Raw genomic sequence first — 26793 nt, 5'->3', positions numbered from 1 at the left:
GTTTTTTTTGTTGTTGTTCCTGAGAGGGTTGTGTTTTGTTTCCTTTTGTTCTTATTTTGGCCTTTCCTCTCTGTGTCTTTTCATGTAGACCAGATATTTGAAAGGGCAGACGATGGCTAAAGGTGTAACGTGCAGCTTGTTTCTACGTTGTTTGGGGGAGCTTTTACCTTGGATGGGAAATGGAACCGTGGATTCACCAGGCCATGGTGGCACACTCACCCTTCACCCTTCCCTCCGGTTCAGTATCTGTTGTTTCTCCTTTCAAATATGTGATTGTACTAGCTCTTTCCATACGAAAGAATTCTCCTTATTTAAATAAAAAAAAGTAAAAAAAAAAAACCAACCCATTGAAACTGAACATGCTTTGTCAGGTTGTGTGTCCCTCGACTCTGTCGTTTGACTAGAGACTTAGAGATGGAAGAGTTTTCCTTTTACGTGGAAGATAGGAGTAACTGGGCTGAAGTGCCCTACTGCAATGTGAGGGCGAGGAGGGGGTGAAACCCGAGGTTAAGGTGCATCGTCCCAGTGGTTGGGCGTTAGCACTGCCTGCCCCCTGCCCTCCCTCATCCCACGCCCCCCAACTCCCCGTGGGAAGTGGGTGGGTCGGAGAAGGTAAGCGTTTGATTTGTCGTGTTTTGTTGCCACTTCTAACGGCCCTTTTCTTTTGCTGCACTTGGGCTTGGCTTGCAAAGAAGAGCAAGCCAGGCGTGGGCAGTGAAGGATGGAGAGCTTGGATCTGGGTTCAAGCGGTAGTTCTCGGTTCTGCAATCCACTGTGCTGTGTGACCTTGGGAAGGACACTTCATTCAGAGTCACAATTTCCATAATTGTAAAACGTGGGTTGTAAACGGTAGCTACGTCGTGGGGTAGTGTGGATGCACAGAGGTCATGGGCAGCATCCAGCCCAGTGCCTGGTCCCAGGTAAGAATGTAGGAAACTTATAAATTATGCCCGAGTAAATTTAACACTTTCCAAAAGGAAACCCCGCCGGCTGATTCCGTCTGAGCCTCTCCACTGTGGAAGCAGGGGACCCGGGTAGGGCGCGGCCTGCAGCTCTCAGGGTCACACCCACCCCCTGGATTCCCTGCTCTTGGGGACCGGCGGTCCACATACCTCCAGGGGCCTGACCGCGAAGGAGCCCGAGGGCCCGCAGGATGGAAGCTCTGGATCCTCAAGACCAGACGGCCCCTGCTTTCGTATGAAAGACCACAGGCTGAGAGTCCGGGCCCAGGACGCCCTCCGGCCGCAGGCGCGGGTGAGCCCGCTCTCCCTCTCTCTCCACAACCCGGGTAAGTCAGAGTCACCTGCACTGCGCTAATGCTGGGTGACGGACATGGGGAAAACAGGAAAGAACCATAATTCCAGTTATTAAACCTGCAGTACCCTTCTGTCCAGGAGTATTAACTCCCATATAGACGAGGGGAGGAAGAAGGGGTGGGGCTGGGCAGCAGAGTTGCCTTAGTGTCGGTTAATCGGGTCACTCCCTTGACCTGGGGCCGTGTCCCGCTGCAGAGCAGGCTCGGCCGGGCCGCGCGGGCCGGAGGGTGGGGGGCACCGCCGGGGCGGGGGGTGTACCCTGCCCGCCTCCACCTCCGCGCGCGTCCGCGTCACACTGAGCGAAATGCCCATACGGTCCCACTGTGTCGTCTTAAAAAGGCAGACGTGTGTCTAGTGTGCCCAGGAACCCTGGATTGCCCAGCCGTGAATCACTGACTGCAAATGGTCCACAGTGCACCCTTCGAGTCTGGGTCTGGACTCGCCCAGTGCGCAAGCGCGCCGCTCTCGCCCAGTGCGCACGCGCGCTGCACCCCCGGGGCTCCCCGCAGGCACGGCGAATCGAGCGTCGAGCGGGCTAGTGGGCGGCGAAGAGTGCCGAGCGTCCTCGTCCGCAACGGTTCGCGCCCCAGCCCCCGGCCCTCAGGTGTCCCGAGGCGTGGCCCGGCGCGGGGAGCGGCTCTGAGGGGACTGGAAGAAACGCGAGTACGTTTGGGGCGCCGGGGACCAGAGCCCAGGCGGAAGCGGGAAAGTCAGTGCGGAACGCGCGTGCGCGGTCTGTGGGGAACTGTGGCCGGGGGCGGCAGGTCTTGCCTGGCCCGGGGGTGGGGCCGGGACAGGTGTGCAGGGGGAAGGGGGCGCCCGAGGCACAGGTGAAACCTTCGGGAAAGATAGCGGCCTGCGGGAGAGAAAGGGGAGTGCCGGGAAGAGGAGTGGGGGCCTCCCAGGGCAGACAGGGTCTCTGGAGAGAAGGGGGTGCTCAGGGCAGAGGTAGCTGCAGGGAGAGAAGCGGGCCTCCAGGGTAGATGTAGCCTTGAGGATAGAAGGGGACCGCCGAAGGCCAGATGCAGCTTTGATGCGAGAAAGGCGGTGCCCAAGGCAGATGCAGCCTTAAGAAAAGTGGAGCCTCGGGGAGGAAACGGGGTGCCCAGTGCAGATGCGCCCTCGGGGTGAGAAAGGGGGCGCCCAGGGGACGGTGCTGGCTCGCGACGGGAGGGGAGGGGAGGGGAGGGAGGATCTTGGCGCAGATGAGGAGGCTCTGAGCCTCAGGGGGTGGAGGTCACCGCGCTGTAAGCTGGCCACACTGCCCAGGTGGGGAGGGGCCAGGAGGCCGTCTCATTGACCGGAAGTGCCCAGCAGGTGTTGGTGGAGTGAGTGAATGTTGAGTCCTCAGATTCCCACCTCGGTTGACCGCTCGTGAAAGCAGGGTCCTGTCACAGCGTCTTTCGAGCCTTCAGGGGGCCACCATGTTCTGATGACACCTCTTCCCTGCTTTTCCAGGGCATCCTCCCCGGCCCGCTTTTCTACAAGATGTTGGGATTTTTGCAGCGCCCTGTGGTGGTGACAGCTGACATCAACTTGAATGTCGTGGCTCTGACCGCGGTGGGGTTGCTGAGCCGACTATGGCAGCTTGCCTATCCAAGGGCCGTGGTGTAAGCCAAGCAACTCCATTTTGGGTGCATCGGAAGGAACTGTCATTTGTTCAGTGCATTGGTGACAGGAAGTGCCTTTTTGAACAGCGTAAATGGGAGAGTAAAATTCCGGGCTTCCTGGTGCTGGGTGTCTTTGGCAGTTAAAGGAGAGACCAGCTTGTCCCCAGGACAGCCCCTGCACAGGCCACCTGTTTGGTCTCACCCCGTAGGTCAGCAGTGGGTGCAGTAGCCTTGGGTGACCTTTGACAGTCTGGAGAGTGGAGGGCTGAAGGTTGAGGAATTTGGAAGTGAGTCCACACTGATACTAGAGTGTGTTCTTTGTCGTAATGGGAAGTGATTACTGTTATTATTAAAGGGATGTTCATTATCTGATTAATACATGTGTTCCTTTTCACTTAACTTTTTATTATGGCACATGTCAAACAGATACAGACGTACAGAGAATGGTATATTCATCACCCAGCTTCAACAGTTACCAGCTCATAGCCAACCTCTTCCCTGCAGTGGATTTTTTTGAAGCACATCATAAACACTGTGTTTCATTTATAAACAATTCAGTATGTATCTCTAAAAGATCAGGATCCTTAAAAATCACGCGACCACAGTAGCATCATCACACCTAACAAGTTGCCAGCAGTTCCTTAATGTCAGTGAAAGTCCCTGATGGAAAGAGGTTTGTTGCGCGGCTGGCGCCCGCATGCCTCCCTTTTATACCTGTTTTGTCGGGTCACCAGGTCTGATTCCGACTCTTAGCTGCAGGCACGCTGGTGGACAGGCAGATTAGCTTTGCGTTCAGGAGGGCTTTTGGAGACAGGCTCACAGTACACCCTAAACCCAAACACAGGGAAAGAAATAGAACCTGTCTCAGGAGAGCCTCCTGAATGCCCAACTTTCGTGGGGCATTTCCCTTCCTGTCCTTATGAATGTGTGCTGTTGCACACGTGTCTTCATATTCGGGGACACCGTGTAGTTGGGGCAAAAGTCTGACCTTTGCTGGTCACTCTCCAAAGTCATTTGGAGACACAGGTGTGCGTTTATCCTCATGCCTTTTGTGTATGGTTAAGGTTTCCAGTTGACTATAACGTGGGTTTGCTTTGCAGTTTTGATGAAGTATATTATGGGCAGTACATCTCTTTTTACATGAAGCGGATCTTCTTTTTGGATGGCAGTGGACCACCGTTTGGCCACATGCTGCTGGCCTTGGGAGGTAGGATTCATTTGTAAGAGAGGTGGCTCTTTAACACTTATAGGTGAAATTTCTTCAGGGCAGAAGCGGTATCTTATTCTTTCTTTATTATTGTTCCCCTATTGACTGCCGCAGTTCGGTGCTTCAAAAATATTTACTGAACAGGATAGTTACTGATTAATCTTCTGTTTTAGGTTATTTAGGAGGATTTGATGGTCACTTTTTGTGGAACAGAATTGGAGCAGGTAAAATATCATTTTCGTTTCCCTTATTAACTTGCATATATTAGATTGGAGAGGCCGTAGCTTTCATAGGGATTAACAACTATGGTTTATTCATCTGAATCCAAGGTATGATACATGTTTGGGTACAAGTGAAAGATTTTCAGAAAGTCTGGTAAATTCCTTAGTGTTTAGTTACAGTAAGTATTTTATCCCTGGTTTTTGGTACGCATAGCATGCTCACCATATGTGGCATCTGACTGCCGTTATCTTTTGTACGTATAAATGTTATGTGTTGCCACAGTGTTTTTGGAAATAGATGGGGTAAACTTATAAATAAGGATTAACTCATTTCAGAGTCCTCCGCCTCACTCCCGTACTTACTGAGAACTGGCCCTTGACCACACACGGAGCTTCTTTCAAGGCCTCTGCCCGTGGCCTGCACACTCCATCCCTGATGGGGCCCCCAGCCTTGCAGACTTGCGTTGTGGTCTGTGAACGTGGTAGTCTGTGTGAAAAGACACTGCAGTGTAGGGAGGTGGTGTGCGCACAGTGCCCTCAGCCCCACTGTGGTTGCTCTTCCAGAATACAGCACCAACGTGCCTGTGTGGTCCCTGCGCCTGCTGCCGGCCCTTGCAGGGGCCCTGTCGGTGCCCATGGCCTACCAGATCGTGTGGGAGCTCGGCTTCTCTCACTGTGCCGCCGTGGGGGCCGCTCTGCTGATTCTGATCGGTAAGGCCTGGTGGGGCGCAGGAAAGATCCCAGCGCCAGCCCTTGTTTATGTCTGTGCGGCCCCGGAGGGCTCAGAGTTTAGTAGACGTGCCCCCTGCAGTGTCTGCTGCTCGCAGGATGGAAGGACGCACATCCAGTGTGTCCAGATTGGACTCTGGGCGTCACCCCACTCCCAGGCCGGGGGATTGTGGAGCTGTGTGTGCAGACTGTGACGTCACGGAGGTGCAGCCGTGTGTAGCGGGGCTGCCCCAAACGATACTCCTACGCGCGCGCCCGCCGTGAGCACCTCCCCCTGCAACCAAGTCTGTCCTTGAATGAGAAGCTCCCCCGTACTCCCACCTCCCAGGCCTTGACCAGTGGAGATGGACTCAGGAATTAGTGGGTATTCCTCAGAAGGGATCTCTTGGCCCAGGTCTATGAACAAATGACATTAAGTCAGATGAAAATAAAAAGAATTCATCTCTGCTGAGTGACGACCCTAACTGGGCCCCTGTGCCCACAGAGTGTTAGAACGTCCAGGCGGCCTGCAGAATCTGTATTTCTTTTCTCAGACGAGGAAAACGAAGGCTCAGGAAGGGCAGTGACTTCCTCAGAGTCCCCCAGGTCTCGGGAGGCTTGATTCACACCTCAGAAGTGGCCTTCGTGGTTCCGGGGCGTGTCCCCTTCCAGCCACCCCGAGCCCGAACTTGCCACCCTCACGCTCTGGGACGGTTGACAAGGGCCCTTTCTGGTGGACGTTTGCCCTCGCTGCCCAGCACCTGACGCCCGTGTCATTTCCCCGACAGAGAACGCTCTGATCACTCAGTCAAGGCTGATGCTTTTGGAATCAGTGTTGATATTTTTCAATCTGTTGGCCGTGCTGTCTTACCTGAAGTTCTCCAACTGCCAGAAACACGGGTATGGAAAATGGGACATGCTCGTCTAGTTACTAAGAAAAAGGAGTCCGGGGGGTTGGTCGACCTGAGCAGGTCTGACGCCTTTCCACGCAGGGGAGCCGCCCCAGGCACCTCGACTGGCTCTTGGCTGACTTTACAAATAATCCTCGTCTTTCTGTAACTCAAACTAACTGGAAAGATGTTCTGGCCAAAAAGGAAACTTCTATCAGGACTGGCTGCTCTCTGGGGAGATGAGGAGTCATTTCCTTGTACCTGGAGCTTGGTGCAGCCAGCCGACACCGAGATCTCTGAGGAGGGCACCTTCTCTGGCCTCTGGGAGACATTCTGATCTCCCAGCTTGGCTTCTGTGCTTTGCTCCAGGCCCTTCTCTCCGAGCTGGTGGTTTTGGTTGACGCTGACGGGTGTGGCCTGCTCCTGTGCAGTCGGGTGAGTTTGCTCCACGGGTCTGGGGCAGCAGCCATGTCCCCCGTGTGTGTCTTGTCTTAACTTTCTCTCTCTTGTGTCCCTTCAGCGTCAAGTATGTGGGTGTGTTCACATACTTACTGGTGCTCGGGGTTGCCGCTGTCCATGCCTGGCACTTGATAGGAGACCAGACGCTGTCAAACGTAGGTGCTGACGTCCTGGGCAGGGCGAGGCTGGCCCTGGGGGGTCGGGGGGCAGGGAGCGCCTGATGACAGCCCTCGGAGGGGGACAGACCTGGGCCCGCCTTCCCCAAAGCAGGGGTGACGTCCCCTCCATCTCTGGCAGGTCCGTGTGCTCTGTCACCTGCTCGCCCGAGCGGTGGCCCTGTTGGTCATCCCGGTCCTCGTGTACCTGCTGTTCTTCTATGTCCACCTGCTGCTGCTCTGCCGCTCCGGGCCCCACGACCAAATCATGTCCAGTGCTTTCCAGGCCAGCTTGGAGGTAAAAGTGACACCCCAGCCATCCTAGAAGGAAGGCCACACTAGCCTCAGAGTTTTCTTACGAAACACCACCAAGTGGGCCTTAGAGGAAAAACCAAATCGAGAGTGAGGCATCGCTTCACTACTACTACACGAATTCTGAACATGCTGACGGTGTAGGAGGGAACGAGGGGTCCGCTCTCTGCAGTGTGACCTGCTGGGCAGGTGCCGGGCTGCACAGGACAAACGCGACTCTGGCATTCGCTCAAGTAACTTTGCAAAAATAATAAAATGCTCCAGTTGTGGTGTCAGCAATGTAGACTCTGAAGTCGGACAGACCTGCTCTTAAGGGCCGGCTCTGCTGACAGCCAGTTCTGTGTGTTTGGGGAAATTTCTTCACTCACCCAAATCCCAGAGTTAGACGGACATAATTGCTCTTATCACGGGGTGCCTGTAAGAAGTAAATACGGATGAATGGGGGGAATTCCCTGGTGGTCCAGTGGTTAGGACTTGGCGCTTTCACTGCTGGGGCCCGGGTTCAACCCCTAGTGGGAGAGCCGAGATCCTGCAAGCCACAAGGGCGAGTGGGGAGGGGCTAGGTGAGTGCCTGGCCCAGGGCAGCCTCCGGTCGGTGGTCATACAGCATAACATGTCAGGATTATATCACATGCAGTCGTAGCTAATTGTGAGATACAGTGATTAACTGCCCCCACCCGGAATACACCCCGGCTGTCAGAGGGGCTGGCGGAGGGGCTGGCGGAGGTGTCACGCTCTCGCTTTCTCTCTTCCTCTCACTGGCCACCCCTTTGCTCCTGTCTCAGGGGGGACTGGCGCGGATCACGCAAGGCCAGCCCCTGGAGGTGGCCTACGGTTCCCAGGTCACTCTGAAGAACGTCTTTGGCCAACCCGTGCCCTGCTGGCTTCATTCCCACCAGAGCACCTACCCCGTGATGTAAGGAAAGTGACGTTTTTAATTCGAAGGTTATAATGTGTTTTGTTTTTTCACATTTTTGCCGTTACCAACTCTCACTTTATGTGAATAAGTTTGCGAGACGAAAAAGAAACTGAGCTCTCAGATCCTGATTATCCACGAGACTAGTTACTTCTGCGTGTAAAACCACTAGAGGGACTGGCGCTGCCTGGGCTCACATCTTCAGCCCCGCTGGGACGTGAATGGATCTGGACAGCTCGCTGGGTGGCGTCTGTAGGGACCTGGGTGGGGGGGAGGGGGAGGCCGCGGGCCCCGCAGATGTGCCCTCTCCTCGCAGATACGAGAACGGCCGCGGCAGCTCCCACCAGCAGCAGGTGACCTGCTACCCCTTCAAGGATGTCAACAACTGGTGGATTGTAAAGGACCCCGGGAGGTGAGTACAGGTCCGGGGACGCCTCGCCTCGGTCCCGGCCTCCTCTCTGTCCATGCTCCGTCCGCGAAGCCTTGGGACCGGCTCTGTGCCGGGCAGCCCGCGGTCCAGGACTTAGGGGCCCAGCATCTCCTCCGGGTGCTTCCAGGCGTGTCCCGACTCGCCCCCACCCCGTGGTCTGCCCCCCCTCCCCGCCGCCCTGCAGACGCCCGTCCCCCTGCCATCACCCCCGCCTCCAGTCCCAGCCAGTCCTGTTGGTTCTGCCGTCAGGGTGTCCGTCTCCCTCATCGGTCTGTTTCCACGCCTGCCTCCCCGATACCCCCACAGCCCCCCAGGTGTCAGGTCAGGCTCCTGCTCAAACCCCTCCCTGAGCTCCGAGCTCCACGGCCCTTAGAACAGATCCAGTCCCTGGCTGGTCTGCAGGGCCGCGCCCTCCGGCTCCAGCCCCACTCCCCTCACAGCACTCACCCTGCCCCGCGTGGATTTCTGCAGGAAGGCAGGCTCCTGCCACAGGCTCTGCACCGCTGTCCCCGCAGCCTGGAAGGGTCCCACCAGGGCCTCTTACTCAGCACCTGAAAGTCAGCTCCTCTGGAACACTGCCTGGCCGCCTCCCAGGCTCCCCACCCTCCCCGCTGTCAGCATCCCGTTGGCTTCCGCGTGTCTGCTGTCTGGCTGCTCACATGTTTGCTCCCTGGTTCCCACTCAGTGCAGTAACTTGAGGGTGGTGGCCACGTCCATCTGGCTCTGCCAGATGCTCAGCTCCCAGCCGCGGGGCAGGGTCTGATAGGCCCTTGCCACTTTCACTGAGCGAACGTGGAGCCACAGTCTGCCTGTTAGAAGGATTTCGGGGCAGGTGCGGGCCTTCGTAGCAAGTATGGCGCAGTTGCGGTCAGTGTGAAGGTGGCTACTAGTGGGGCCACGCCAGGAAGCTTGGAAAGTGACCTGAGGTCTCAGAAGAGAGTTAAATAAAATGTACGTGCTGTGTTTTCACACGCGTTCACCTCATACAAGGAACACGGTGACCGGGCGGCTGTGCGATTCCACGTTGCGCGGGCGAGGACCGGGGCCCCTGCCGCTCCGTGAGCGCAGCTGCACTTTCTTCCAGGCACCAGCTGGTGGTGAACAACCCCCCGAGGCCCGTGCGGCACGGCGATATCGTGCAGCTGGTGCACGGCATGACCACCCGCCTCCTCAACACGTGAGTCCCCTCCTCCGTTCAGAGCAAAGCGTGACCGCTGCTGTGCGCCACTGCCTCTGGCCTGGCTCTGCCGTCGATGTCGGGGGGCGGGCAGGGGACCCCTAGTGGTGGTCGCAGGGTAGGGGGATAGCCTTAGTGATCTGAGTGGGACAGCAGCCTCTCACCCGTCCTGCGGGGGGGCCAGGGTGACGAGGAGAGTCCTGCCTGGAATGAAATGTGGGCGTCCTTGCAGATGGGGGACCCGCGGAAAGGAGAAGTGAGTTCAGGAAGGATCTCAGCTGGGGGTGGAGTCAGGAGCCCTCCCTGGCTTGACCTCTGGGCAGCGTCCGCGTATTGACGGGCCCGGGCCGCCTCTGCTCTCCTTCCACCCGGCCTCTCGGGTCATCTTGTGGGTCTCAGTGACCCCACACTCGCGCCCCAGCCCCGGCCTCCCCGCTGGATGCCTGGGCTCTCTGCCTCCCTTCTGCTTCCCGGGGAAGGAGCCGGTTGCTCAGTCCTCATCCTCTTCCCCCACCCCTGTAGTCGCTGTGTCGGGAAATCCACGAAGGCCGCTTCCTTCTCTCTGTACTCCCAGCCCCGCCCAGGCCCCGTTCCGTTTGTCCTGCGATGCTGGGACCCCCCTGCCTGCCCCCTTCTGCACACGGCAGCCACGGTTCCCTCTGAAACACACACTCTGCTCACTGACCTCACGTCTCTGCAGGACCCCTCCAGTGGTTCCCAGTGTGACTGTCACACTCAGAATCACACCCCACCCCTCCCCTGACTGCAGACCCCCTGGGACCTGGCCCCCTGACTCCAGTCACCCTAGCCCCCCACTGTCCCCAAAACGACCACGTGCAGCCCCCCTGGGGCCTTCACTTGCTCTGTCTGCCTGGAATGTTCTTCAACTCAGACCCCCCACACACACCCCACCCCGTGGCCCACTCGCTCACTTTATTCAGGTGTCAGCTGAGATGTCCCCGCAGCAAAAGCGTTGCTGTGTGCCGTGCCTGCCCTGGTTGGGTGTCATTCATAGCACTCACAGGGCCTGCGCTCGTGACTGACTTCCTGCTCGCTTCAGGGTCCCCAGCTCCTCTGCGGGGCCTCGCAGAGTCTGGTGAAGCGTGGTTTCCTAGGGCGTGGGCGAGGGGAGCTGAGGTCAGTGTGAAGGTGGCTACTAGTGGGGCCACGCCAGGAAGCTTGGAAAGGGTGTTGTCCTCCGACAGTAGTCATGACGCCCCAGCCATTTCCGAGACCTGACCTCAGGTTGCTGCCGGCTGGCCGGGTGAGCTTCTGGGCTCAGCTCGTCCTCTGAAAGGGGGATGACAGGCCCCACAGTTTAGATGGGTGTCTGCCAGATTCCCCCAGAGATGTCATGACTGCAGAGTCTCTGCCCTCTCGTGTTTGATTTATCGCCCAGCTCCTAGGTGCTGCATCCTTGGAGTGGCAACCGTGGTGCTTGAAGGCTGAGCTGGCTTTGTTTCCTGAAAAGCGTTTTTTTTCCCGTAAAAGCACAGTGAGCACCTTTCAGAGGAGCTCGGGAAGCCCCTCGGCAGCACTGTTTGGTTTTCCAGGCACGACGTCGCGGCCCCCCTGAGCCCTCACTGCCAGGAGGTGTCCTGCTACATCGACTACAACGTCTCCATGCCCGCCCAGAACCTCTGGAGGCTGGTGAGTCTAACCCCAGCGACCGTGTGCGCTGGCAGCACAGCCCGTTCCAAGCCGCCCCTTAGGACAAGTGACTGCCTGTTCTACGGAAAGGGCGAACTGGGTAGTTTTCTTCTATCAGAGGAAGGAGCTTATGGTACGAGGGATGGGTGGGCACTCCATATGGGGCTTACGTGGCACTGCTGGCAGAAGGCCCCTCCCACTGTTTGGCCTCCAAACCAGCGCCCTGAGCACACTGGGAGCCTCTTTTCTCAACCCTCACCAGGGATTAAGAAGGGTTTCCCTGGGGACAGGCAGGGCCATCTGGGGGTTGCTTCCTGGCACTGCCCTCCTGGGCCCTGGGCCTGTGGTCAGGCAGTGCACTGGGTAAAGTGGCAGGAGGAAGGTTCTGTCACTGGGCCGTCGGACCGTCTGAAGTCAGGGACACGCGTGAGAAGCGCAGCGGCGGTGCAGTGGCTGCACTGGGCTAACCTCTGGGGGAGCCGGACTCCCCTTCAGCCCCCACGGGATGCACGCCTGTAGCACCGGCCCCCCGCCGGGTTCTCGATGGTGTGGGGCCAGGCTCTGCTGGCCCTCCGCGAAGCCAGGGGCCGGGGAGGCCGCCTCTGTCTCTGTGCTGGCGCTCTGTGCCGCACACAGGTGTCTGGGCAGCTGCCTCTGTCCCCTGCCCCAGTGCTCCTCTGATGTGAGTCATTGCACCAGCCCCTCACCACCAGGATTCTCCTGGAGGCCCCGCCCCCTCCCCTTGCTGCTAAGGCCCATTGCTGATCCTTTCCTGCTCCTCAGCCCCGCTGGTGGCACTTCGAGCCCCACACACCCGTTTCCAGGAACTGAAGCTCCGGGAACAGGCAGAGAGGACGGCTGACCGGAGGGTGAGGCCCGGCCCGGCCTCCTTGTCCTGTCCGCACTTAGCCCCTCAGGTTCTTTCTTGTCAGTAGCTATATGACCTCCTGGGGTCGTCGCCAGGCTCCAGTAAGTTAAATATGGCAGCGCCAAGCTCTTCAGACTAGTTTTCTATTACCCAGCGTCAGGAGTGCCCTCTAAGGGCATCTTTTCAGGGACAGTCTCTGACCTTCCTTTGCGCCATCTTTGCGCGCCATCAGGCGTTGCAGAAGCTCAAGGGTGAGCATCCGTCTTTAAGTCCCCACTGAAAAGGCTGCCCTGTGCAGTCTCTGGAGGAGGGCAGTGTCCCCCTCCCCCTGACCACCCCCTCCAGCACCTTGCACAGGCGTCAGCAATAAAGTTGATGGCACCGTCCGGGATCAGCCTTCAGCTCCCCTTGGGGGACTGTCCCCTCATATCAGACCAAGTCAGTCTCACGGTGGTGACTGGTCTTCAGTTTTACATTTAAGGAAATTTGAAAAAGAGTGAAATAACGGACCAGACCTGCTTTTACAGGACATCGTGAACAGAGAGTCGGACACGGACGTCTGGAAGACCATCTTGTCAGAGGTCCGGTTCGTGCACGTGAACACCTCAGCCATCCTCAAGGTCAGTGACACGGGCTCACACGGTCCTGCCAGGTGGGACAGAATGAAGGGTGGCGGGAGTGGTGGGGGCCCCCTGTGACTGCTCAGAACTGAGCCCTATCGTGACGCTCCCCAGAGGAGAGCCGGCCGCCCTGGTCAGCTGCTGGCCAAGTGACCGGGGTGGGGTCCCCCGGGCCAGGCTGAGCCGGGCCCTCCCTCACACCCTCCCCACTTCGCTTCACCAGCTGAGCGGGGCGCCCCTCCCGGACTGGGGCTTTCGGCAGCTGGAGGTGGTCGGGGAGCAGCTGTCCCGGGGCTACCACGGGAGCAGCGTGTGGAGCGTGGAGGAACACCGCTACGGCAGGAGTGAGCCCCGGCCGCGTGGGAGGGGCCGCGTGTGCTCCGTGCTCTGCTGCAGACCCTCGCCCTCCCCCTCCCGCGTAGCTGGAGCCGTGACAGGACTCGGGGTGGGGGCGCGTGTCCCTGGAAGGCAGGGCAAGCTGAGCTTTCTGACTTGAAAGATGCTGAGCGGGTGGGTGGGCCGTGTACGGTGGGGAAAACCACGTGGAGTGGCGCACTCTGACAGTCCTGGCGGGTTGTTTGCAAAGCAGCTGGCAGCTGCCACCGGGAGCTCCCTGACCTGGTTCTGCTTGTATCTTCTGGGTTCCGGTGTGTCTGCCAGGCCAGGAGCAGAAGGAGAGGGAACTGGAGCTGCACTCCCCTACGCAGACGGACGTCAGCAGAAACCTCAGCTTCATGGCCAGATTCTCGGAGCTGCAGGTGACAGGCGGGCGGAGGGGTGGGCGACCTTGCTCACTGGGTGCTGGCTCCTCGCCAGGGAAGGCACTGCAGTCTGTAGAACTCCCACCTGCCCAGTGTCAGCCTTTAAACTGGGACCTGACTCGGCAGGGAGGGAGCATCTCCCTCTGTCCACTCTAAGTGACATGCCTGGCACGGTCGGCCCCCTGCCTCCTGGCTGTCCTGCCTTGTGGCTTTGCCGGCAGGCGCCAAGGAGACTGTGCAGCAGACTGGCATCGCACACAGGGCAGGGCAGGATGGGCCGCCGTCAACGCGGTGCAGCCCCAGAGAACTCAGGGTCCCAAATCTAAAAGCACCCTAATGCCCAGTCCCATCCCTTAAACAGACGAGGCGGCTGGAGCCCAGGGGTAGGCGCCTCCTGGGCTCATCAGCCCGTTGCGCTGCCTCTGTGGCATGATCTAAATGAACTGGAGGTCGGACGCCCACGTGAGAGGGGCAGAGTTTACTCTGGCCCCTGGCAGATCCCTGAGCGATGAAGGCGGCTGGCTGTCCGTGGGACTCCCAGCGGCCTCTGCTTTCCGCAGTGGCGGATGCTGACAGTGAGAAGCGACGATTCCGAACACAAATACAGCTCCACGCCGCTGGACTGGGTCACGCTAGACACCAACATCGCCTACTGGCTGCACCCCAGGACCAGTGTAAGTGGAGCGTCTGTGCGGCAGAGCTGTCCCGCGCCTGAGAGTGCTGTGATGTTAAGAGCAGCTGCTGCATCCGCCCAAGTCCCGGCCTTCCTGCGCTTCCCTAACAAGAGCCTGGGACTTGTTCTTAGTGCTTTGGCAGCTCGAGGCCAGAGCTCCCCTGAGACGCCAAGGAGTCGGGTCCTAGCTTGTCCACAGGTCAGGGAAACCAGGCTTGGTGGCTGCGGTGGGAGCGCATGGCTCCCCTTCTCTGGCAGATGTGGTTTTTAAAACAGCCCTGCTCGATTTCCCGCAGGGCACGTGGCGTCTGGGCCGGTCAGTGCTCCGTTTCCCTGTACCTCGTCTCTCTTACCTGGGAGAGCAAACGCGGCACGTAGCGGGTGCCCAGTAATTACCCGCTGAGGGGGGGCGGTATGTTCTCAAGATGCTCGCCCCTTTCCTCCCCCCCGGAAGTAGGGGGCCACGGCTCGCTGAGAAGCGGGGTCTGAGATGAACGGGTCCTCAGCACCCTGCAGCTCTGCATCAGCCCCCTGGGAGCAGCTCTGTTGTCAGAACAGAATCCCGTCTACTCCTGGTTCTCAGTTTCAGCTTACGGAGCTGAGAACCTTCACACGTCCGTCCCAGCAGTGAGGGCGGAGGGTGTGGTGGGTGCCCGTGTCTGCTCTGGGCTGTGGCATCTTGGCTGAGGTGACAGGGTCTCTCTGTGCGCCCGCAGGCACAGATCCACCTGCTCGGAAACATCGTGATCTGGGCCTCGGCCAGCCTTGCCACCCTGGTGTACGCCCTGCTCTTCATCTGGTACCTGTTCAGACGCCGAAGAAGAGTCTGCGACCTCCCTGAGGGTCCGTGCAGCTGCCCACACGTGTCTCACGCCCCCTCCTTCTGGTTCTGACGGGAGCTCCTTGTGCTTCGGGTGTCAGCCGGCTGCACCAGCACCAGGGCCTTGAGGCCACCTCTTTGTTTCTGCCTCGAGGGAATGTCTATCTCTTCCCCAGAGACAGAATGTTGCAGTCCAGTCCCTGCATCGCCTTCAAGGCTTCTCCGGGGACGTGCAGGTGTCAGGCAGGAATTGCTTCCTGACTGCAGAACACCCTGGAAGTGGCTAACGGGACAGAGGCGCCAGCGGGCACTTAGTCAAGGGTGGTGGTCTGCAAGGACAGAGACCCCCTTCAGACCATCCTGAAACAGGAAAGGAGCAAACACCCAGGGCAGGGCAGGGCCCCCAAGGCCGTCAGGAGCAGGGAGGCGCCTTCTCTGGGCTCAGCTCCGAGCTGGTCATTCTCTCCACCGACTCCCGGCTCTCCTGGGCGGGTGCACGGGTCCAGCCCCTCCACTCCTCCCTGAATAGTGAGACCCAGCTCAGAATCTCCAGGTGAGCCAAGGCCAGCGGACAGTCGGGAATAAGCTGGGCCTGGCCCCCAGGAAGTTGGCATTTCTCAGGAAGGGGATGGTAGTACCAGCAGGAAGTTACAGGAGGTTCTACGACACAGTCTGTCCTTTCTCCAGAAATGTGGGAAGGCTGGGAGGGGACACAGAGAAATCAGGAGCTGGAGCTCGCGTGTACCTTGCGAATGAGGAGGCCAGCCTGCTGGACCGCCGGGAGCTTCCCAGCTGGAGCCATCAGCAGCGCCGGCTCAAGATGACCTTTTCCCGCAGATTGCTGGCTGCGCTGGGGGCTGGCCGGGGCTCTGTGCGCCGGGGGCTGGGCTGCGAACTACGTGCCCTTCTTCATGATGGAGAAGACGCTGTTCCTCTACCACTACCTGCCCGCGCTCGCCTTCCAGATCCTGCTGCTTCCTGTGGTCTTGGAGCACGTCGGCGACCACCTGTGCAGGTACGGGGCCTTGGCAGCCACGCCCCCCTGGGGGTCTGGGTCCAGGGGAGTCTTGAATGGCGATTCCAGTGCGATGCAGATGAGGTTAGGGTCACAAGCAAGGCGCTATAGGCGTTCAGAGGATGAAGCTAATGAAGGCTGCCAGGAGAGGAAGGTGGCTGATGTGCACGGGAAATGGGGAAGGCCCTTTGGGCTTGGAGAACACCAGGAGCAAAGAGAAGGAAAGGGAAACATGGGGCGTGTCCCGGAGCAGCTGGTGGTTCGTGGCCAGACCGTGTGGTGCATGGCAGAGATAAACCAGGAAGCTTTGTAAACCGGAGCGAGTTCTGGAGGCCAGGGCAGAGGGGGTGCCCTCTCTCTTTGGTCCCCGGGAGCCTGGTAGTACGTCAGGAGGGCTGCACTGTGCTCACGGGGGGTTCAGGGGCAATACCCCGGCATCCGACCCTAGATGGAGCAGAAGCTGTGGAATTCTGGAAGCAGAGCGAGTGAGGAGGGTGGGGCTTAGCGCATCCGCCATGACGTGGTGAGGGCTGATGGTCAGGCAGGGGGTGGCCGGAGGAAGGAAAGGCCGGGGTAGGTGACCAGGTGGGCGACGGATGCCCAGAGGACATCGTGGTGGGGAGGGGCCGGCCTCCCCACACCCGTGCTCTGCCCTGGGCCGGCAGGTCCCAGCTCCAGAGGAGCCTCTTCGGCGCGCTGGTCGTGGCGTGGTTTGCCTCTGCCTGTCATGTGTCCAACATGCTGCGCCCGCTAACCTACGGGGACAGGTCACTCTCACCCAGCGAACTCAAGGCCCTTCGCTGGAAAGACAGCTGGGATATCCTGATCCGGAAATACTAGCAGGACACGGACACAGTGACAGAGAGCAGGGCCGGGTCAGGACAAAGTAGAACCGTCTTTTATGAGCCTTTTATGAGCATGTTTACTTCTGACAACGCAGAGTGGCTCTGAGCTTGGTGGAGACTCAGGCTCGGCAGGGATTCTGTTCTGGTTTCGCTGTTGAAACAGTCCTCTGACGAGCACCTCATTTTGAGCCAAGTCTGTTTCTCCCGGACCATAAAGAACAGTGCGCTCCATGTCTGCTGACTCCTCAGAGCCCTGTGAACTAGCTGAGTGTGGAGCGGCTGGCATGGGGCTCCTGTTGGCCTAGATGAAGGCAGGGAGGGGCTGGTTCAGCTCGAACCAGACGAGGCCCCAGTCTTGCTGTCAGAGGCTGGTGGTGGGCTTTGGCTGACTGGCCCGCTGACCTGCTGACCCAGTGAGGCCGTGGGGAATCACCCTCATGGTTCAGTGGCACATGAGCTACTGGAACGCCGGCCTGAGGAGGTTGTGCAAAGCTGGCCGTTCCTCCTCCCCACCGCTGACTCTTTAACCGCTGCCCAGAGAGCCCGCTGAGAGGTGCGTGGGCCTCTTCACCCGTCAGGGTCTGCGTCATCCATACATTTCCTTGTCCTGAATTTGCCTTTTCTTAATGTAATTAAAAAGGGACAAAGTGACATTCATATTTGGTATTATTTATTGGATCTCTCTCCGAAAGGGCACAGTAAGTTTGACAAAACTTCCACAGTCATCAGAAACCAGCCACCATGCTCAGCTGAGCTCAACTGATGTCTCTGTGTAAAACTACAGTTAGAACTCGACAGCTGGTGGCTTTTACAGAAACAGCCACGTGGGAGGGAGGACAAACGAGGACAAGACCACGAGTGTCTGTGAGGCGCGGACGCCACGTGAGCACAGGGGACCGGCCGCCCCTGGGCCGCGGCACCTGCTCACGCCGCTCTGGTCCACACGCGCCTTGACTGGAGGTGACGTGCCCTTGACCTGGCCGAGGGCGACACCAGGAAAGACCTGTCCAGACAGCAGCCCGGGCTCAGGGGCCCTGAGTAGGACTGCATGAGGACACTGCGCCCGCCAGAAAGCAGACCCCCAAGCAGGCAGACTCAGGCTGGGCAAGCGGGGGCCCCGCCTGTGTTTGGTGCTGGTTAAGGAAAAGCTTGCTCCCCAGGGCTCCCTCGTGGCTCTGCCTTCAGAGCACAGGCCAGAAGGAAGGAAGCCTCTCTATGGCCCCTCGTGTACCAGGTCAGTGTGTACCAGGAGCACGACCCTGCTGGTGGGTCATGAAATCGGGTTACTAGGTCACAGCGAGCACGGGGTCAGGAGACAGACTAAAACAGAAAACATGTGGCTGTATAATACATAAAAAGGAAGCGTGTTACCTCTTCATACTTTGCAGTTACACGTGTGTGAACCAGATCATACGAGTCTCTCTTGCTGTGGGTTCACCGTCAAAATCACAGCGTCCGGGCTATTTCTTCAACGTTCCCCAAAATATGTGACTTGCCCACCACACGTTCTGTGGCGTTTCTCAGTAACTGAAGAGACCTTTAAGCCTCTGTGATGTGAGGAAGCGGGTGGAAAGGTCAGGGCTGCCTGCAGACATCCTGTCAGACCCAGTCTGAATAAGTCGTCCAGGTTTCCTGAAATAGCGAGGGACGCCTGGACTGCAGCACCACCCCGGCCACGGCTGTGTGTTTAGGGGCAGGGGGGGCATCTCTGGACCCGCCGGGAGCTCAGCACTCCACTCCTCAGTGGGGCCTGCTGCTGGACTCCAGGTGCGACCGTTTGCCAGAGGTCAGCACCCTGGGGTGGTCTCCCGGCTCAGGAAACGTCCTCTTGTAGCTGCGCCCGTTGGACCCTCCGCGATGCCACTTGCAGATGTCGCCATTGAGGATGTCTTGGATGTGCTGCACGATAAGGTTGATGGCCACTGCAGCAGAGACAGACAGAGCTGGGTCAGCTGCCCCCACTCTCCATCGCGGCACGCCGGGAGGGCTGCCCGCCCAGCGCCCACCTGGCGTTACTGGTGAACCGCACGGTTTTCCTCCCCGAGGCATCTGCGTGGCGCTGAGTCTCAGCAGACAGACCAGGGCACTCGGGGGCCTGAGCACAATAAAACCTACCTGGCTCGGTCGGCGAGGGTTTCTGTTAACTAACCCTGGTTAAGATACCTTCTGCTAATGAGTGACTCCCTGTCAGTTTTCCATATATACTGTTTTTCCCACCAGCTTCCCTGAGATATAATTGACATAATGCATTGTGTCAGTCTGAGATGTACAATGTGTTAACCGTTTTTCCAAGTGCATTTGAAACCTGTGCCACAGATGTACACAGACAGGCCTCACGCGCTGGGGGTGTCTCAGTAACCACGACAGGATGGGCAGTGCCCGCTTCCTGGTCCTGGGAGGAGTGGGGGCAGCCGGCAGGCCTGGTCCTTACCCATATTGTCAGCCCCTCGAGGGATTATCACATCAGCGTACTTCTTCGTCTGCAAGGCAAGAAAAGGAAAGTCTCGTAAGGATCTGTCCCCCAGATGGTTTCAGCTTGCTTGGGGCTAGATGCAGGGAAGCCACCCCGGGCCCATCATGGCAGATGGCGGGGGCAGGGATTCGGGGTATCTGTCCACCAGGTGAGAGACGGTGGCCCCAGAAGTGAGGGGGAAGGTGAGCTGAGGCAGCCAAGGAAGAAACAGCGATTGTCTCCTCTTCGTCTCCGAGACGCTCGTCTCACCAGCACCGCTGTAGAGGCCAGTTCTCTGTGCTGACCGCCTGGTTCTCTGGGCCGAGTGAAGCGGGGCACCCTCCCACCACACACAGGGTTCTTGACCTGAGACAGCAGGGCTGCGCCGCACGCGAGGACCTGCGCCCCTTCCTTCCCCGCCCCCCATCGGCTCCCACGCCGAGGAACTCACTCCCTGTCGGGCACCCTGTGGCACCACCGAGGAGGGACCCCAACCAGGTGCTGCTGAGGGGGCCGAATCTGAAGCAGCGGAGGGAGGCAAGCGAGGAAACGGTCTGGGCCCAGAGACAGACCTGCAGACCGCTGAGTGTTGCCAGCGCGTGGATTTGGGCCAAGGAGCCCTGTCACACAGATTAGCCACAGGGGCGGGCGGGACCAAGTCCTGGGGCAGCTGTGTCTGCAGGCAGTGGAGACCCACGGGAGACGTGAGCGTGAGAGGGCCAGGGCTGCCTCCCGTGGGGCTGTGGACAGTGGGCTGCGGGGGGCAGGAGGGGTGGAGCCCAGCAAAGAGCTGAGAAAGGTCTTCCCTTTGGGGACGCGGGGGACACGGCGGACACGGCCAGCTCAGTCAACTCGCTGTGTGGCTACAGGTAAAGGGGAGGGAGAGATGGAGGGTCCAGCCCAGAGCGGTCCTGCTTCCACCCAGGGGCACCCGGTCACATTTGGAGTCCGGAGTTTTACCGTAAATGACCTACTTTGCCAAATGTCTTTCTGTAAATAAGAGAGACTGCAAAACAGTCAATTTACTTTTCTGATCACTTTCCAGAAACTTCAGAGAACATGAATGTAAAATAAAAAATGCTTTCTTGAAATAGCAGAAACAGAACTCCTTCGTCCTGTTTATCTAAAGCAGGAATCCTGGTTCTAATTCCTTTGTGCCTCATTTTTCCCTTTAAGAAGCAAAATATTGTGCAATTCCCCTTCAAATCCTTACGCAAGTCCTATCTAGTGACAGTGAAGACTGTGAGATGGAGGAAAAGACAAATGGCCACAAACAGTGAATTCCTCCCTCTATAGGCCAGCCGGACCTTCCAGTGCCAGCCAAAGAAACACATGGCATGGATGAAATTTCTGAGCACCTACTGTGTGCCAGGCACCACTTTGGCAGCCAACAGCCAAAAATCCCTGCCCCTGTGGAGCCCACAGTTCTAAGCGGGAGAAGGAAATGCACAGTGTGGGTCAGGGGAGAAGCAGCACCCTGGAGAAATGCAGACGGGCGAGGAGGGAGGCGGTGCCGGTGCCAGGGGTGAAGCCCGGGGGGACGGGGCGGGCGGCGAGGAGGAGGCAGTGGAGAAGGGGTGATGGGGAGAACAGAGGACACATTCACAGCCGAGAACGGCTCCTCGGGAACGTGGGTACAAGAAGCTAACTTCTCTGTTTATACAGCAGACCACGTCCATCCATGGCTTGGCTCTCACAGAACGGGGCACCAGGGGTCCTTCTGAAAAGGGAGAAAAGGAGGTGCCCAAGCAAGCGGAAGGCGGTACCGGCAGGCAGAACTCCTCGAAGGCCGGCTTGACGAAGGTGGTGTACTGCGTCAGGATCTGCTCCAGGTCCCGGCCGCGGTGCACGTCCCGGAGAACTGTGGCGACAGGAGCGGGGTGGGGACCTTCAGACCCCCGGGACCCAGGGCCGGGCCGGCCAGGGGCAGAGAGGCCCGCGTCTGCCTTACCTCTTCGCGACAGCCTGACGTCAGAGTCCGTGTCCACAAAGAGCCGCAGGTGGAACATGTCCCGGATCTCCTGGCTGTAGAAGACCAGGATGCCCTCGAACAGGACCACGTCTGCGGGGTACACCACCGTGGTCTCCGCTAACCTGCACGGTGAGACCAGGAAGGGGCCCTGCCGTCAGCTTCAGCCCCCGGGTGTGGACTCCGTGCTGGGGACAGACCCTGGTGGCGGGGGGGTTGTCCTCACCAGCCCCCAGCGCACAGCCTTCTCCTCCCAGGAACCACCTGCTCACCTTGAGTGGGTCACAAAATCATAGATTGGGACCTCGACTGTTTTGCCCTCCACAATGTTTTTCAGAGTCCTGTGCATCAAATCGTTATCAAAAGCATCTGCAGGGATGGAACAAAAGGCAAGACAAGCCTGTGTCCTGGTGCTGGGGACCGCAGGGAACTCACTCTGCCTTGGGGTCAGCACAGCTGGGTGCTGGTGCTACCAGTGACCCTAAGCAACAGCTGGACTGGGAGCTGCCCCCTACAGTTTACATTTGCAGGGCCCTCTGCAAACCACAGGGTGGACGGGTCCTTGCTGCCCTCGGGCAGTGCCACCACCCAGGGATCAGCCAGCCCTGGGAGGTAGGTGGGCTAGGCGTCTGCTTCTCTCTATTTCTGGGAAATAACACAGACTGACGCTTCTCAGACCTTCTTCCCATGTGTCCCCTGGAAAGGAATGAAGATGGGAGCCAGCCACTGGGTGGAATCTTCTAGTAGCAGCAGGGCGGGGCAGCCTGGCTGTTCCCCCTCATCCACCCCATCTCCACCTGTTCCCCCGGCCCCCGACCAGACCAGGAAACGGAGCTTCAAGGCCTCTGGTTCTTGTTTACCCACTGCTTCCACTGCTGGCCTCTCGAGGACTCTGCCCCAGGGCAGGTGGCGGAATGAAAGGCCACAGTGGACGCGGTCTGTGCAGAGGACCCTTAACGTGGGAAGAGGCGTGGCTTTCTCCGTGACCATAGTCGTGGCAGAGCGGTGGTCCTGAAGGCCCTTCTGAGGTGCAGACTCCCTGACTGGCTCCAGGGGAGCCTGGAGCTCCGGCAGGACCACCCAGGGCCCAGAGAGCGCGGGAAAGACGCTCCACTGCGGGTTATCTGGGTGATTTCATGGAACCACTTAGGTCTCTTGCTATCCAGGTCCAACCCTGGACCCGGTCTCCGTGGTCTGCCCTCCCTCCCCACTCCCTCCCCACCCTCAGGGTCTCTACCTGGATGGTCGAAATTGTACTGTCCTTTCAAGGCCTTGGCCTTCTGTTCCGTGGTCAGGACCTTATAGAACCTGTCTTGACTCAGGATGACCAACTTCCGCTGCCGGTGGTCTACTTCATTCTGTCCCAGCAGCTCCATGATCTTCTCGCACACAGTTGACTGGGAACACACAAACAGGATCCCTGCCTGGAGACGCTCACCCTGACCCACGAGCTCCGACGGGCTGCCAGGCCGGCCAGTGACGGGTGGGGCTGCGCTTGGCGGGAAGGCCTCGGAGCACTGGCAGGGGCAGCGCGGACCTGGAGGCCACGAGAGGCCAGGCCAGCGGGAGGCCTGAGGGGGGCCCCGAGGTCCAGCGCCCCGCTCCCCGCTCCCCGCCTGCACCCCGGCCTAAGCTTGGCCAGCCGTGGCCGCAGCCCACGCCCGGGAGGGGGCACCTCGGCAGCCAGGGGCTGGGGTCTCTCTCTGGACGGAGGCCGGGGTCCCAGGGGGCCGGCGTGACACTCAGGCCCCGCCGCGCCGCCCAGTCCCTTACCTTGCCGCTCGCGGTACCGCCGCTCACCCCGATCAAGAAGGGCCGCTGGTGAGGTCGGTCGGCCTCGTGCGCGGCGCCCTCGCAGTCGCCGCCTCCAGCCGAAGCCATCTCCAGCGCCGATCGCCCGCATCGGCTTCCTGGCTCACTCAGCCTCCCCCAAACCTGCCGACCCGCCCCCGCGCAAAGGTCGGAGACGCCCCCCCGGAGCCCCACTTCCGGGAGGCGAGCGGCGCGGTGGGAGCGGGGCTGCCGGCGCGCGCGGGGCACCGCGAGAGTTGTAGTCTCTGGCGTCCGTGGGCGCCGCGCATGCGTGGGCTGGGCCGATGCTCCCGGAGGCTGCGGAGGCAGTTGGACCGGCTGCGGCGATGCCCGGTTTTTTTTTTTTTGCTGCAAAGGACAGAAGCAACTCAATATCGCAACTGGCTGCAGGAGTCTCCAGACGCCGGGCGGCCTCCGGGAAGGTTCCCTCCAGACACACCTCCGCTGCCTGGGGCCGTCGGAATGATCCCCCGGGACTGCAGGGCCGGGGTGGGAACGTGGGCCAGCGCCCGAACCGGCAAGTCAGACTCCTGAGCCCTGTGACCCGGGTCGGAAGTTGGAACGGGTTCAGCCTCCTCGCGTGCGGTCACCCGGAGAGCGCTCGGTCACCTATGCACCTGCGCCTTGTGCTCCGCCCCAGCCTCCACCTCCCGGGTCCGAGGCCTCTTGCCTGGGCACAACCTTAGCGCCGCCTCGGCTCACCCCCACTCCAGCCCAGCCTCCACGCTGGCCACCCGAGTTTCCTGACACTGCCCTGATCGTGTCACCCACCCACTCCCCCGCTAGAGCCTTCAGTGCTGCCTCCAGCACAACTTCCTGGCCTCCTCAACCTTCCTAGTACGTGGTGGGCAGAAGTCATGGAATGACTTTTTAGACTCAGCACTAGACAGGCTGTGAGCCAAGAAGACAGAGGCCCTGTCTGCTGGATTCCACCTGTCCCCCCAGTACCTGGCACAGAGAAGGCAAACACCGACCTGTTCCAACTGCATGTTTCCCCAAGGCATCAAGTCTCTCTTTGCAGGTCTAGCTCCTAATGCATTGTGAGCACTCCATGAATATTTGATGACATTGAAATATGATGCAGGAGAGACTAATGTGCAGGCATCAGGCGAAGTCACTGTTTATGCAACTTCAGAGGCCTTAACCCACCTCAGGAAGGGTTACAGGATGGTTCTTCTGATGGGGGGGGAGTGTACAAGGGAACTTGGGCCTCCTGAGCCCTGTGGACCTGGACAGAGGGAAGCTGAGGGAGGAGCGGCTGGATGGACATGAGAAAGCCACCGCCTACCTGAGAGGAACTTACACAGAAGCTCAAAGCAGGGAGGGCCATTCACACATTCACCACGGGGGAGGCAAGGTTAGGCACTTGGCTCTGGGTTTAGAGTTGGGTTCAAACCTTGCCTCTGCCGAATGACCTCGGGCAGTGATGTGGTCGTGGTGTTTCCTTACTTCCCAAATGTTATGGGGGAAGTGTTATGACTTCATGAAATTAACATGTGTGAGTGGAGCTTGAGGAATCTGATGGCGGGCAGAGGTTCAACAACAGACCACAAGAGAAACTGAAGCAGAGAAGTTTATTACTCACAGGTCTTGGAGGAGGTACACGGCATGCCTCAAGGGGCCACACAGGAGGTCAAGGCAGAGTGCAGACAGAGAGGCAGGCGCTGGGGCATATTCCTTTATCAGGGTCTGTGGGTGGAGTGCTTTGGGTTTCCCAGGCTAGGGCTGGATTGGTTAATTCAAGCCGAAAGAGTGGGGTTTTGGTAAGGTCCACGGGGGTCTTATCTCAGGGGCGCATAAAGCATACAGGCAGGGGAGACTTGATCACAGGAGCATACGTTGGCTGGTGACTCCACAGGCTGCTGTCTAGGGCGTGCACGTGTATGAAGGGACGTACTGTCAGTGTGAGGCTTCTGCAGGCCGCTTAACCAAACAAACTGGATGCCAGGGCAGCAATACCATGGAATAGCTTAGCTAAACTCTCAACAGGGAAATACCACGGTGAGGCTTCCATGCCAGAAGGCACACAAAGGGCCTGGTGTGTAAGGCCTGGCCCAGAGCGGGTGCTGGGTGCCTGTTATGTGTTTTCTTCATTTGTGTATTTGTCTATGTGGCATCCATGCCTCACGGGGCCAATTATATTAACTATATTCTTATTTTCTGTATTATTTTCTTTTTTAATGCTGACACTTTTTTCTGGGGGTGGGCCGTGCCACGCAGCTTACGGGATCTCAGTTCCCCGACCAGGGATTGAACCTGGGCCTTCCGCAGTGAAAGCGCAGAGTCTTAACCACTGGACCACCAGGGAATTCCCGTTATTTTTTGTATTCTTTTTTTTTTTTTTTTTTTTGCGTTACGCGGGCCTCTCACTGTTGTAGCCTCTCCCGTTGCGGGGCACAGGCTCCGGACGCGCAGGCTCAGCGGCCATGGCTCACGGGCCTAGCCGCTCCGCGGCATGTGGGATCTTCCCGGGCTGGGGCACGAACCCGTGTCCCCTGCATCAGCAGGCGGACTCTCAACCACTGTGCCACCAGGGAAGCCCTATTTTTTGTATTCTTGATGCTGTGGCATCTGGGGGCTTCCCCCCAAGGCCTGCCACTTCTTAGGGATAGCAAAGGGAGCCCATCTTTCCCATGCGCACCAGCCAATGCCCAACCCCCTCTCATCTAACCCTACACGCTCCCACCAGGCCCCAGGCCCAGACACCCTCCACTCCACCCTGTGCCTGGCTGACTCTTCCCACCATCCCTTCCCTGAGGATGCTCCAGCCCCTCCCCAGCTGGACCAGGCTAGCCCCTGTCAGTGTTCTCTGTAGCCCCGGAAAGCATGGAACACAGCTACAATTACGTAGCAGATTCTGCAATCATGGGCTTGATGTTTGTCGCTAGAGCTGAGCCCTGTGAGGGCAGGGCGGTGGCTGGCTTGTGCTGCCGAATCTCTGCCACGCACAGGAAGCACCTGTTGTTGCTGAATGAGCAATGGGGTTGAGACTCATAGGTTTGGCTTTCTCAGAACCAGGTGAGGCAGAACGCTGGGATTCTCTGCTCCCATCTGTACCATCCCCCACCAGGTCAAGTTCACAGGAGCACAGGAAACACAGCTTTCCAACATGGCCCTCCTCCCCCAATCCCCTTAGCCAGCCCCACTGCCTGCAAAAATGTCAGTTCATTCCCCTCAGGTCTTCAAGCTTTTGTTGAACACAAGGTAGCGCTCAGCACTTAAAGAGTTGACCAGGTGCCCGTCGTTTCAAGAGTATTTGTTGCCATTTTCCCAATCACGGTGTAACCCATGCTCATTGCAGAAAATGCATAGGCACAAACACGCACAAATAAAACTAAAATCAGCCATAACCCCTCACCCAGGGAAAACCGTGGTTTTGTATTCTGGTGTTTGCTTTTCTGGTCTGATATGGCCATGGCTAGATAGTGCAAAGTTAAACAAGGTTTGGTTACATATCTTGAATAGCAGTAAAGCCTCATACAATCCGTCAAAAGGGCAGAAATAGCAGGAGTAAACCCATGAATAACCAAAGTGGCAATCAGTAAAAGTCGATTGTGCAAAAGACAGTTCTTGAACCAAGAGCTCTCAAAACATGGACTAAGCCTCAGGTTACGTTGGTATAAAGCAGCTCGTATAGTGAGGAGGCAATGACTGTTTATTCTTCACCATGATTGGTTATAATATTAGGATTTTCTTAAATGATATGGAATTGGTTACCTCATACCAATTTGGGGAAACAGTTTCAGTTGTGCTTATGATTTCCAGAGGCAGAAGGAAGGAATGACCCCTTGCAAGATAAGCTAAATTAAACTTTATGTGTGCAGGTAAACTGTCACTGAACCAAACCGGGGTCTGTTTGCCTGCGCACAGCAAAGCCAATCTACTGACACTGGGTTGCAGTGAAGGA

General features: G+C 58.5%; 2 protein-coding genes across 7 annotated transcripts; one reads left to right on the top strand and one right to left on the bottom strand.

Moving 5' to 3' along the window:
• Window positions 1–1122: 1122 nt before the first annotated feature.
• POMT1 (protein O-mannosyltransferase 1) lies at window positions 1123–20903 on the top strand (the record flags this gene model as incomplete). Of its 4 annotated transcripts, none has more annotated exons than XM_081237953.1 (21): window positions 1124–1288; window positions 1656–1979; window positions 2775–2926; window positions 4027–4133; window positions 4307–4357; window positions 4919–5065; window positions 5851–5962; window positions 6322–6387; window positions 6473–6566; window positions 6709–6864; window positions 7664–7794; window positions 8111–8206; window positions 9309–9401; window positions 10955–11051; window positions 12447–12539; window positions 12763–12883; window positions 13200–13297; window positions 13861–13974; window positions 14690–14816; window positions 15631–15808; window positions 20771–20903. In XM_081237953.1, the coding sequence occupies exons 2-21, from the start codon at window positions 1719–1721 to the stop codon at window positions 20901–20903; spliced, it is 2427 nt and encodes an 808-aa protein (XP_081094079.1). In that variant the 5' UTR covers window positions 1124–1288; window positions 1656–1718. The 4 variants fall into 4 exon arrangements, with proteins under 4 accessions (XP_081094077.1, XP_081094079.1, XP_081094078.1 ...); XM_081237952.1 differs by lacking the exon at window positions 20771–20903 and adding an exon at window positions 16474–17310 and having other exon boundaries at window positions 1125–1288; XM_081237951.1 differs by lacking the exon at window positions 20771–20903 and having other exon boundaries at window positions 1123–1288; window positions 15631–16613.
• On the bottom strand, window positions 17307–25015 carry UCK1 (uridine-cytidine kinase 1). Of its 3 annotated transcripts, none has more exons than XM_081237956.1 (7): window positions 22875–25015; window positions 22312–22471; window positions 21347–21443; window positions 21057–21199; window positions 20872–20966; window positions 19085–19133; window positions 17307–18575 (listed from the first exon to the last, which is right to left on the bottom strand). In XM_081237956.1, the coding sequence occupies exons 1-7, from the start codon at window positions 22953–22955 to the stop codon at window positions 18394–18396; spliced, it is 807 nt and encodes a 268-aa protein (XP_081094082.1). In that variant the 5' UTR covers window positions 22956–25015; the 3' UTR covers window positions 17307–18393. The 3 variants fall into 3 exon arrangements, with proteins under 3 accessions (XP_081094082.1, XP_081094081.1, XP_081094083.1); XM_081237955.1 differs by having other exon boundaries at window positions 22848–25007; XM_081237957.1 differs by lacking the exons at window positions 22312–22471; window positions 22875–25015 and adding an exon at window positions 21935–22269.
• Window positions 25016–26793: the final 1778 nt, after the last annotated feature.

Source organism: Mesoplodon bidens (assembly GCF_964165515.1).
Source record: "Mesoplodon bidens genome assembly, chromosome: 6".
In the NCBI taxonomy this organism is placed as follows: domain Eukaryota; kingdom Metazoa; phylum Chordata; class Mammalia; order Artiodactyla; family Ziphiidae; genus Mesoplodon; species Mesoplodon bidens.
The sequence above is the reverse complement of the archived record's forward strand: the minus strand, read 5'-3'. Positions and strand labels throughout refer to the sequence as shown.

What these genes read in the sequence shown, in the direction of transcription:
- UCK1 (XM_081237955.1), bottom strand. Translation starts at nt 22,955, where the DNA reads ATGGCTTCGGCTGGAGGCGGCGACTGCGAGGGCGCCGCGCACGAGGCC. An exon ending in GATTTTGTGACCCACTCAAG is followed by an intron (nt 21,200 to 21,346) that starts GTGAGCAGGTGG and finishes CTCACCGTGCAG; the next exon opens with GTTAGCGGAGACCACGGTGG. An exon ending in TCGAGGGGCTGACAATATGG is followed by an intron (nt 18,576 to 19,084) that starts GTAAGGACCAGG and finishes TCTCTGCTGCAG; the next exon opens with TGGCCATCAACCTTATCGTG.